Source organism: Amia ocellicauda, chromosome 7 (assembly GCF_036373705.1).
Source record: "Amia ocellicauda isolate fAmiCal2 chromosome 7, fAmiCal2.hap1, whole genome shotgun sequence".
Taxonomy (NCBI): Eukaryota; Metazoa; Chordata; class Actinopteri; order Amiiformes; family Amiidae; genus Amia; species Amia ocellicauda.
The window spans coordinates 29,215,829-29,228,730 of NC_089856.1; the positions used below are offsets into that span (position 1 = coordinate 29,215,829).

General features: G+C 41.7%; 1 protein-coding gene across 2 annotated transcripts in view; it reads right to left on the reverse strand.

Moving 5' to 3' along the window:
* LOC136753166 (chloride channel protein 2) overlaps window positions 1–12,902 on the reverse strand; it is a 177,411-nt gene that overhangs the window by 28,139 nt on the left and 136,370 nt on the right. For both annotated transcript variants that reach the window (XM_066709052.1, XM_066709051.1), the window contains exons 13-17: window positions 12,803–12,872; window positions 12,530–12,640; window positions 11,623–11,836; window positions 2,581–2,714; window positions 886–1,076 (exon numbers count right to left, since the gene is read on the reverse strand). In XM_066709052.1, the coding sequence (XP_066565149.1) occupies window positions 886–1,076; window positions 2,581–2,714; window positions 11,623–11,836; window positions 12,530–12,640; window positions 12,803–12,872 (720 nt within the window). The remainder of the gene's footprint in view (window positions 1–885; window positions 1,077–2,580; window positions 2,715–11,622; window positions 11,837–12,529; window positions 12,641–12,802; window positions 12,873–12,902) is intronic.

Sequence of the window (12,902 nt, forward strand, 5' to 3'; positions counted from 1 at the left end):
AAGGGGCAGAGGCAAATATTAAAAAGAAGATCAAGGAGGTACCAAAAAAAAAACAAAAACAGTTCTTTCCCCCGCTTGGCTGAACAAGAAAGAACTGCTGGAGATTTACATGTTTTTGTATATATATATATATATATATATCACACATACATACATACATACATACATACACACACACACTTTGATGTAGAAATGCAGGGTGACCGAAAATAAAACTTAAAAACACTTCATTAGTGGGGGAAAAAAAGCTAAGAAAAATATCAGAAACAGGGAAGGAAGCACAATTGCTAAGAGTAAATAAAACTTGGAGTGAGAGAGGGAGAAAGAGAAAGAGAATCTAAACCACATTGTGAAAAATGTCTGCAATAAATTATATGGCTCCTCCGTTTAATGCCCTGAGGGGAAGAAAAATAAGAGAACTGGAACCCCCCCCCCACCCCACACACACACACACACACTCCCAACTACCACCACCACGATGTTCTGCTGCGAATTGCTGAGCTTAGCAGGGCTTTCCATTGATCCGCCCAACAGCCCAGGCGTGTAGAAGGGAAAACACTAGTGTATGCACGGCACATCCTGCCTGTACACCGTGCACTGCATTGTGAAGAGCCCTTATATACCCACACAAACCGAGGGAGAGGGGTGTACACCTGCAAAGAGCTCTGAAGGAGGAGAGGATGGGAAAGGAAAAGAGTGGGCACGAGGGAAAAACAGAAGTGAAAAAAGGGAAAGGGAATGGGAGAGAGGAGGCAAACTTGAAAATGAAAAAGGAGAACACACACTCTACAAGGATTTCAGGTGTTAAAGCACAGTAGAGTCCGTGATACAGCTGACCCAGGAACAGGGCTGCAGGGACAGTGCCTGCCCCCGTGGGGTCCTCACCTGGAAGCGGACTTCCTGACTGGCCCGCTGGCTGCCCTCTTCACTGCCCGTCTGGCTCTGGGTGGAGAGATGCTTTTTGGTTGCCTGTGCCCGCTCCCGGAGGTATGCCAGCCTGCGTGGGCGCCCCAGCTGCTTTGACAGGAGACCCTGCAGCTGAGATCGCTCGATCGAGCCCAGCAGGATCATCGAGTCTGCACCAAATGACAAAAAATGTACGAGGGAGGGAGAGAATGTTACAGGATGATGAAATAACAGAAGTTGATCAAATTATATCATAGAAAGTTGATAAAATACTACCATACTAAAAAGGTAGCTGTAGCACTTTAATAAGGCTAAAGGTTAATGAAGGATTTAAAATACACAACCCAGTTAACAAGTTATTCAATATGATCTACCGCAGTTTAATGATTAAGTTGCAGAAAAGTACCTAGACATGTCATTGGGGAGCCTGTGTCCAATGCTGGTTTTAATGGTAATGGCTTATGATGTTGGATTAATGGCACGTAATGTGAATTGAACAAAAGGCATTGCCTGATGATTTGTTTTATTCTATAATCACAAACAACATTCTTAGCACTGCATAGAAACTCTTCCCTGTACACACAAAACCACAGAAAGGTCATACAAAGATATCTTGCCTGGATCAATGAAAGAAAAAGAGTGGGGAGATGCAAAGTAAATCAATTAGATTACAGAAATGAAAGAAGAAAAAGACAAATGTGTGTGCACAGCAAAATGTGGAGAGAGCGCTGGTGGGTCTGTGTTTTGATGCCTGTAATCTGCAATTCTAATGCACGGCTGTTTTCACAAGATTGTTTAAAAGGCTGGCAGGCTTTTTCCCAGCCTCTGCACAGGGGATCAATTGATCTGCTGTGGGCTGTGTTCACTGGGGATTCCCCCCTTTCACATAGGGGATCTGAGAGAAGAGAGGCAGCCAATCAAATGCTGTAGAGGAGGAGTGGGCAAAAACAGGCCTTAACAACACACACTGTACCCAGTCATTGCAGGAAGCACGTCAACTTTATTGAGTTTTGAATCAATTTTGAGAACTTGCACTAAAGAATTTAATAACCAGAGTGATGATTGGATTTTATTTCCACACATAGGTATTCGCGCTATGAACGTGCTGCCAATGAACACGACTTACTGCACTTTGGTCTGGATTAGATTAAAACGAACACACCAATCACAAATGAAATGTCTGTTCCTGATTGTAGGTTTCCATTGGGTAGAAGCCAGAAGTCTTTGCCAAACATCAAGTACTGGGTTTATGAACTGCTGTTTGTGGGTCGCTTGAAGTTTGATTAAATCCAGGCCTTGGCATAAATACGAGATTCATTAATTTATTTCTAATTGAAATGCAATATAAAAGATGCATAGGACCTTTTGCATTTTTTACTTTGCAATGTATTTTATTTTTAACTTTTTTAGGTATATTATGGTCATAGATCATGCCATCTAGATACATTTAAAAACCTCCCATTGCAGAAAGTTATTGCAACAAAGTCGTTAATCGCCTAGGAGATCTTCAATAATTAAGCAGGATGTGCAGAGACATGCATTGTGATAATTAAGGGCAAGTGCAGTCAGCGCTGTGTGACTGAATGTGATTGATTATAACACTATAATAAGTAGTATATTGACTGTTGATAACAATTCTGATCACTACATGGAATTCAGGCCTTTTGAACTCACCTGCAGACTCCACCAATGCTAGTGTCTTGAGGTGGCCGCTCTGTAGCACGTCATACAAGTCGCGGTAGCAGCAGTTCAGGGTGATGTAACGCACATCCCGGACCATGATGTCCTCCACGCGGATATTGTACTTCCTGGGAGAGGGAGAAGGAAAAGAAGCAGCTGTGTCAGGGTAGGCAACTCTTTTCAAATGCATATTACATTCCAACCAGTACTTGTCGATTTAATACAATTTGAGCCGACTGCTAAAGAACACTGAAATTATTAAACCTTACTTGGTACAAAGACAGACGATAGACCAAAAAGGTTTCCTATTTCAAAAGTACAAAACCCTGAAGCCTCATCTCATCAGGTTCCAGAAACTGAGCAAAGCTGGGCCTGGTCAGGATGTAGAGGAGATGCTTTGAGCTCCATTAAGGTGTTATTTAAATGCAGAGTATAATAATTAGATGCAAGGAGGCAGTTTGGGCCTCTCTTAATCAGGTTTTTGTATGATTAATTGAGAGCCACATTGAAACACCTCCCGGTAGCTTGATACCTGCCACAGAATGACTATGGTCATTTTTTGGCTGTGCATTTTTCAGGTCCTCTGCATTTAATGGTGCTTAAATTCAGTTAAACAGTATTTGTGTCTGATTTAAAAATAGTGAAAGACATGCCTTTAAACTGAGCTTAGAAACGAGTCATGCCAGGTTTCACCCTCAGCCCTGGGCAGAGTGACTCTGCACAGGGTGACTTTGGGCCCTGATGCCAACTCAGCAGCTACACAGCATAAAATTCAAAGCCCTTCATGTTGCCACATGCCTACCCGAGCCCTTCAACTGCTATCTATCTATCCATCTCTCTGTCTATCCACATAAACTTCCATCCAAGTTCCAGGCTCAGCAAGTTCTGAAATCACGTTCAGCACCATAACAGCCCTCAGGTGATGAGAACCCCATAGCCGTCACATTGCACCAGTGTACATTATAAAGAATTCAATTTCAATTTGCACCCACTCCAGGATCTTGGAAAACAAAACTACACATACAATTTATTACATTTATTACCTATTTATGAATTTCTGCTTTTCTATTGAATACTACATTGTGTCAGTGTGATACTGGGCCCCAAGCATCAAGTGAGTACTAGAACCCCTCCACAATAACTTTAAAAGAAAGCCTGTGTGCAGAGAAAACACAGGCTGAAAAGAGAGTCCCCCTATAGAGAAATAAATAATTGATCAAATAAAGGAAATACAAAAAGAAGAAAAAGTAAAATAATCAAACGAGGGGAGGAATGGGAATTCAGAGCAAAAGGACCATGTCAGGACATACCCATTGTAGGACCAAAGCCTTTATATCTCCGGGTTGATGTCATTAATGGCACTATACAACTGGTGAAAATAAGATGTCTCAAGTTTCTCAAGCATCTATAGAAATACATTAAAATGGCTGTGCAGCTTGCAAAAGATTTTCACCAAGGCCTATAGTCTCTGCACTGCCAGAAATTAGACTGGAAATTAGATATTTAGTTGAGAAAAAATAATGATTCAAAAGACAAAAAAAACAATTCAATCTTGGTCCTTGGTTTTCTTAAAAAAATCTGTGGGGGAATGGCCTGCAGAGTTTCAATGAGAGGAGAAGAGGAGGGCAGGGCTGCCAGCACCAAAATCCTCTCCACAGCATCGATCTGCTTGTTGATTTTATTTACATGTTAACTCTCAGCTATCAGGCTCCGTGGTTATTGCTGCTGCCTATTGCATGCCAGGCACAGGGCATTCAGGGTGGCGTGGAAGATACTTAAATAACACATGAAACGGAGGACATTTTTAGAATTCCCTTTTTTTTATCAAACTAAGAGAGAGTGGTTTTGAAATTGACTGATTTTGCTTCTGTGAAACAGGACACCCTGTGCTTGGGTGGACTGTTGCATAGTACAGCTAATTCAAAGGATACAGTTTATTCGATTTGACAGTGTAAATTCCATTTGTTACAGCGATATAGCATATGACACATACATTTTACAGCTTATACCTTTGACCTTTCTACAGCAAGGCAATGTAGGAAAGACTGCATATAAATTGAAGATCATGACATTATGGTTGTAACTAACGACAGAGGTACAGCAAAAAAAATCACTTTCAACCAAAACGAATTGTGTGTAAATCTGAGAAACATATTGCTTCCACACACAATCAAAGATGCATGGAAATAATCACACGTTTGGATGATGGAAACGGAGGAAAATTAGTTAGCAGATGCTTGGAGAGCTGTCCTGTCAGTCCTGTTAAGACAATATCGCATTCATATTTTCTTATTCCCAGTCTGACATATTTTGTAAAAATGTATTCATTAAAGTTTATTAGGATTTTGACTTGCACAATATGCATCCCAATTAGATGCAACAGTCTGTGAAATTCAAAGCCGAAATATATTTATGTACTCACAAGGGCAAGAAAGGGTGAAGAAAATGCTAAAGTGCAGACAGTATAAATGTCACAAATAATGAAGCTGCTATCATTAAATACATTTCACTTCGCACTTCCTGTATGGGTGTAGTCAATACAGCACAGGACTTGTTGAATAAAATAACAATATTCTGTCTGGAGATACATCTGTTGAACTTGGCAAACAATAATAGTTGCAGAAACGGCACAAAAACAATCGAATAGATAATGTTTGGAAAAGGACTCAAATTTACAGTCAGGTTTTACACACAGACACCTGTTAGAGCAGTGAACTTGTCAGTCAGTGTGACACTTATGTACAAAGTGAAATAAGTGAAATCAGTCCTCCTGTTAATCTATCTTTTTTTAGCACAAATTATTTTAAGACGCAGGGAGTTGTGGTAGGAATAAACAGAGAAAGCAGGCAGTACAATCTACATGCTGGAGTGATTACAATAATTAGGCTTTAAGATGAAAATAACATTATAAACACAAGATAAATACAAGCCCATTTCTTAAAAAGTTTCCAGACAATTACCTCCTGTCTTAAACTAAGAGTCACAGAGACACCCTTTTGGCAAACTTATGAACAACAACAACAAAAAAAACCTTTAGGGCCTGCTTTTCTTCTCAAATTGTGCAGAACACAATGACAGCAAAACCTCAGCCCACGCATCAACTTCAGAACTTATACATATGCCTGCGACCAAAATACCCGTTGAGAAGCTTGATGTAAGAAGTGCTATTCTGTTAAAAACACCAAGCAGCTATTAACACCACTGGTGGGCACAGATTTCTGCTGTCTGTTTCTTTTCAGATCTGATTGCAAAATAGGCACACTAGAAAAAACGACGAAAAAATCCCACACAACATTATTTTGTCCAATTCGTGCAGGAGTGAGATTTATTATTTTGATTGATGGTTAAAGAAATGAAGCTTCAAAGAACTCCATCCAAAGCAGCTGGAGTGTCCATAGAGCACTAGAGATGGGTTTCAAAAAGAAAAGGCCTACCCAGAAAAAATAAATAACCCTGGGCCAGGCCCCACAGTGCTTCTCAACTCCTCTGATCCACACACTTGCTCTGCGCCAGCATGAGAACTGGAAGACTGACACTCACCCAGCAGAAGAGATCAATAGCATTGCAGCAAAGTGTCAAATGAACAAACAAATAATAATAGTAATGTTGGGGAAAAAATAAATAAATCTTTTCGATGAACTGGCTTATAACTCTCTAACATGCATGTCAAGTGAAAGCAGGATAACTAAAGTAACATGTTCCTGAGCACAATTTTTTGATTTATAAATTAAAAATGTCAAAAACAGCAACAGCAACAAAGAAACTTGGAAAGGAAAACATATTTTGATAAGCAAGACACAACAGTCCCCAGTACCCCACAGTGAACGTTATGTGTTTTTCAAACCTCTTCTAAAGAGGCTGACAGCCTTCCCACAGTGCTCTAATCCCAGACTCAATGTGCCGCTATTGCTAGTAGTGTATCTGTTCAGTCCTGCAGGGGTGCATATATCACACTTGGGGGGAATGTGCACTGTGAGACTGTGAGAGTCGAGTTTCTTTATGTTGGGTTTACATTTGCACCATTTTGGTAGCAGCGGCATACAGATTAATGGAGATTACGAACAAAAATATGCTCATACAATTCCCCAAAATAAACTGACAAGTGTGAATTACAAAAAAAAAAAAAAAACGGTAAATTATTGACAGCAACGATCGTGAATAACTTTTGCAAGTGTGAAACCAACTTCAGTGAGGAAGATAAGGGGGTGGCGCAGTGGGAGGAATGTCACAGTGTTCCTATGATTGCAGCAGCAACCATTCAAGCCAAGAGTGGGCACACAATCCGTGAAATAAATTGTCAAAAAGCCACCTTTTACATTTACCTTGCTAATCTAAATACTTTTGATATTACAGTAAACATCATCCTGTTGTTTTTAACCTTGGATACAGGTGCCAGCCAAATTAATGAATTACAACAATGGGATCTCTAGGGCCAATGCAGCTTGCTGCCAGAAACAGACAGCAACATGAGAGATGAAGCCACGTACAAACGGAAACAAATTAAAGCACAAACGCAAGAAACTAAATAATCCATAAACTGATTGCAAATTCTCGGTCTTCTATTTTTTTTTTTCAATGATGCCTATCTGCAGGTCTCTGGCTGGGAGAGAAGCTGCTCAGCCTTGCTGCTGAGGATTTTGTGGTTTAGCCCTTCGCAGCAAGATTAAGTAATGCGTCTGCTCGAGCAAGAACACACAGAATATTAATGAGTGTCGGAAACCTATGCATTACACAATCTGCGGTCAAATGCAGATGTCATAACCACACCGCTGAAATGGGATTTGATTCCATGTACTGCTCCACAGATTCCTCTCTTTGGGCTAGGAAGACAAAAATCATTCAATTGAATCAAATCACAATCAAATTGAAATATAATAGAAAGAGTCGGGATGTCAAAGGATAGCACTTTTGGCAGAACATGATGCGAGACAATTCCTGCACATTTGTGGATTTGCTCTGCCGATAAATCAGACCTAGAGGATTGGAGTGTGAATCCAAATGATGCCTAAGATTGGACACACCACTCATCCACCATTTTACTAGCCTAAGAGGAGCACAAAGAGCAAGAATCCAAGTAAAACCTGACACCTTAAAGACAGTCATACTAGTAATACAGTGCACTACTGCAGCGACCACTTTCTTAAAACAGTTGTCTATGTTTCACTGCACTTAGAAAGGATGACTGGAGATTCAGCTGCAATTCAAGTTATCAATAACACCCGGTTCCCTGTGGTCCTTGAGCAGCACAACTGCAGCAGACCTACAGCAGATATTTCTGCTACAGCAAAAGAACGAGGACCGACAAGACTAATGAACAGGCATGATAGGCCAAATCAACTCCTGCAAAACGGCAATATGAAGGAAATACAGCAGCTTGCTCAGTGTCTGTGCTGCCCGACATTAAAGGGGAATCAGATTCTGAGAAAGTCAGTGAATGTATGAAAGAATCTCTTGCAATGGCTGCTATATGGATCATTTTACAATTTGAAAGTTATGGGGAAAGCATGTGGTATTTGTGTCCATCTGCCTGATTGCTAGGAGACCGTGTTCCATATGTCTATGTATTCCATATGTGTGCAGTCAACACCTGAGGTCGGCCCCTGAGTACACGGCTCACTTGTCTCCTTAGCTGTTAAATAAAGCACTACAAATAAATACAACTACCTGATCAATTAGGGGGGGAGAAGGAGAGGTGCCATGACAGACAGCGGTGTTGGCATGGCCGTCGACATTGTGGCAGTGAGCGAGGATAAATGGCGTGGCGCTCAGTGCGCCTGAAGTAAATACACTCCCAGAGAGACAGGCCAGAGAGATGCGCTGTAAACACAGTGACTTTTACTGCGGCTCCTGTAGACACTGACCGTGGCGGGGCTGCAAACCTGTCAGCACTGCAAAGTTGCCCTTCTTGATGTACCTGAACCATTGGAGGTACTTGGCATATCTTTTACACTGCTTTAAGAGCTCAGAAGCAATCACCTCTGCCCTTTCTCCCACCAAGCACAGAGTAGTAAAAGCAGAGGAGACGTGTGTGTTTGTGTATGTGCTTTGTTTATGGGCGATCCAGTTGATCTCAGTTCTAAGACTTTCTTTGTACTTATGCTTAATTAAGTTTTCTTTCCTAGCAGGCTCAATTAGAGAGATAGCAGGGGTACAAAAACAAAACTGTTACCACATTCCACTACACAAATGCTGTATAGAGGGATTCCAACACATTTATGTTTAAATAATTTTAGGTTGCGAGTAAACGACAAAAAAAAAAAAACTGCAAAATCACAAAGCGCACCTAAGCAACACGAGATTTGTTCCCCTACTGCATCCCTGATATTATTTTGTTACTTAAAGAACTATCTGGTTGGATCAAAGTCCTGCAATGGCCCAGACTGGAGGGGCCAAGGTTGCTGATCCATCCAAAGCCTTATCCCTTGATGGAGAAACATGATTCCTTGAACTGCCTTGATCACACTGGTTAGATTGAATCCTGAAAGCTTTGCAATCCCCCAGCTAGAGCAAGAAGTAATTTACTAGTCATGTCATTAAGAACTGAAAGCTTTGGAGAAAGTTACAGAAGAGAGAGAGAGAGAGAAAGAGGGTACATTATCCTAGAACTGACGCACCAGTGATAATCACAGAGCAGCACAACTTAGGAGTCCCTCTAATCAAATAAGCCCCTAATACTCCAAGGCTGCCGCTTAAACGGTGCAAAGTAACAAAGACAGAGAGCTTACCTCACAGCAGGTCAGATCAGACAGACGCTCATTTTCACTTCACCTGCCCACACACCATGCGGGATGACGTGACTGATGTTCCCAGGAGTGAGACAGTTTAGACTGGGAACTTACAAGTTGTGGGACTGAAGCAGCACGAGATATAGCACTAACGGATCTTTTTAGCATTAAATATTCATAAAAACAATAAGCAGATGGATAAAAAGTCTAAGCATTTCCCGGTTTTATGAGCTGCTGGCTTTTGATATAAAACCAACTGCTGGGGACTTCGTGCTTGTAACTTGGAGCTTGTGAAAAAAAATAAAAAAAATCTCTATCTACAGAACAATAAGAGTGTGATATCCAGCCTGGGCCTGCCTACTATGGGAGTGTGAGAGTATGGAAGCCCGAGAGCCTCACCCTGACAGCCTCAGATCCAGCCCAGTTCCAGTTTAGTATGCACCGCACACTCGCACCAGCAGCCCGGCAGCCTCGGGAAACGATCTCTCAGAAAATTCATTACAGTGCGGCGGTACGAATGCAGCGCTGTGGGACTGCGGGAGCTGGAGCCATTCACTACGCAGTGGTACAGAGGACTCAGGTACAGAAGGGGTTTGGAGAGAGAAAGACGAGCTTATTGGATACAGCTGAGAACAGAGAATTCATGACATGCAGTCAACGGGCCAGCGAAGTCCACTGGGAAATGCATGTGTATCACAAAGTTGTTAGTTCTGAATATTTGCAATTTAGTGACAGTGATTTGAACACTGTTCCCAATTGTTATTCTGTGATAGCCAACAACCGGTTAGGATTTGGAGAATATACATCAATAAAATATATTAGGTAACTTTTGGACTGCAAAGATTAATTGAAAATCTGCAAATATTACACAGGTCAATGCTGGGGTCAGCTTCTCTCTGCAGTGAATCAGAAAAGGAGAAGAAGAATACGTCACCCTTTTATAAAAGTACACTGAAATGTTAAATTAGGAATAGAATCGCACACTTTCCTTCAAGGCCTTTTTTTATTTTATTTTTATTTTGAAGATTAAATGTCTTGAAGGGTCAACTTTTTAAGAAAAGGAAATAAAACTTGCAGTTATTACTCTAGTGTAATACATCACAGCTGCCTTGATCGTGTAGGCACCTCAAGAAGACAAATGACTCGGTGCATATAAAGGTTTTCGCTCAAAGGACCGAAATGTTAACCATGAAAATATTTTGATTCACAAAAACAAAAGATGTCCCCTTTGTGGTGGACGGACAAGGGAGTGGTCAAATACAATTCCATCAATACTAAGGCTTATAACTGCTTTCCAAATGATTGCTTTGTACTGGAGCACATGGTTCACTTTAAACCACCTCAACACAGCAATGACATCAGATATAACCCCTCACTGGCACATGGAGTCTTGTCCTATTCCTTTTAGTAATGTGCACAGATTTTATTACTATTAAGTGTCAATCGAAGAAAAAGCACTATAACAAGCCTGCCAAGAATCTGACTGTCTGACCCATGTAGACAGACCATGAGAGACACAGAGACAGACAGTAACAGACAGCAAAAGTGCCCTGAAGGTAAGACATATATGCTGAACGAAATCGAGTAGGTGAGTCACAACAGGTGACTTTCAAAGTCATGCAATAAAAAATAAAAAAAGTGTCATCAATTCAAATTGTCCTATCAAATGAAAGAGTCCCTGAGGGCACAAATAACCCTTCGGGGTCCTGCTTTGCTTAAATATGATGCCGATGCTTTGCCAAAATTGAGGTCACTGTCACTTCAGGGGGTCCGAGTTCCTAGCGGAATACCACTGAGATTGCCCAAGTATGAACGAAGGAGAGGAGACACAAACGGACACAGACGAAAGGCAAAAAAAGAGAAAAGTGAGAGCGAGCGACAGATAGACACCGCAGTAATTGGTGCAGTTAAAAGGTAGAGGTGACCGACTAACAAAAGGAAAGCTGGAAACTGCTCAGCCCCTGTGCTGTTTAACACATTAGACATGATCTCAATATACACCCACAATACGACTGATTAAACAGACGGGAAAATTTGACCCACCCGCAAATCACAAATTATAAACTTGTACCTGATCGCATTTCCTACCCCAAAGTGGCTTCTGGCACAAAATTAGGATACAGGTTTTTCTGCAATTCACAAGTGGGTCAAAGTTTTGATTTGGGACATGTGACATACAAGAGATACAAGTGGTTATTCACACAGACAGACATGAAGTGATTCTGCACCCATTCTATGTCACAACGCATGGCCAAGGGGTGAAAAAGAGAAATCAGAGTGACAGAGCCACACAGGCCGTTGGGGCACTCACTCGTGGTGGCCCCAGCCCAGCTCAGGGAGGTAGGGCAGTTTCTTGATGCGGATGATGGAGTCGTAGAGCGAGGGCTGCAGGCTCTGGGCCACGGCGTTGGCCAGGATCACGGCGATCATGACGGGCAGGATGTGGGAGATTTGGCCCGTCAACTCAAACACGATCACAGCTGTCGACACTGTGTGGGTCACTGCACCTGAGAGCGCCGCTGCTCCTGGGGGGTGGGGGGAAGGGGAAACCGAGACAAAAAAAAAAAAAACTTTTTAGTGGATTTAACAAAAAAACAGCATTAAAAAAGTGTGGGAAGCTATACTTTACAGCTTGTTCTGTTTTTATTTATTCTGGAAGAGAAAGAAGCCAGGGGTGGTATAGCACACAAGGCACCTATTGTGAACTGTGCTATTAATAATCTCATTAAACTGCCGTGCACATAGCACTGACACCCCCCATAACACTCCTTGGTGCTGGGGAATATTTAAACAAGCAAATTACGCAGCTATTTTTAAAGATTTAATGGAAGCATGACATAAGTGCTTAATTAGACAGACACGTAAACAAAATAAAAACTAGAAACCAAACCATATCCAAAATGTAAATGTTTTTTAATCTTCTTTACTGCACACTGTATTGGGTCAGAATTGAAAACCTACTTATCATGATACCCGGTTGGTCAGTGCATCAGAGCTTGCTATTGCGCCAAAAATGGATCCAGTCAAAGCCCCAAGGTTAATTTTGAGAGATTTTCTCTAGAACTAAAGAAGGTTCCCTGAGGTTAATTGTTGTAAAAAAACAATCTGGTAAAAAAAATTTGCTTTTTAATGCATTCAGACCTCAAGACCTATAATTATTTAAAGGAAGCTTTAAGGCTTCATGGAGAAGAACCCAATCCAATGGTGCTGTAACTCACCCACTACAGCATATCCTCCCGGTACAATGGGGTAGATGTTGCCATCGGTGTGGATACCATCTGGAAACCAAGCGGCCATGCTCTCGCCAACCAGGCGGCCAAACGCTGCCCCTACAAAACAGGCATGCTTTAGGAGATGCAGGAGGAGAGTGTGCAGAAGGCTGGGGGGGTTGATGTACACAATGAACCTCATTACACTTCCTTATATAATAGAAACCTACTGGTATGTGAGGGGTTAAAGAGAAGAGGAGGAAGATGGGAGGGACCCCTTACCGATGACAAAGACAGGCATGAAGGCTCCGCAGGGCACAGGGATGGTTGTGGCCAGAGCAGACATCCAAAACTGCAGGAGAGATGAAGACACACCAGTTAG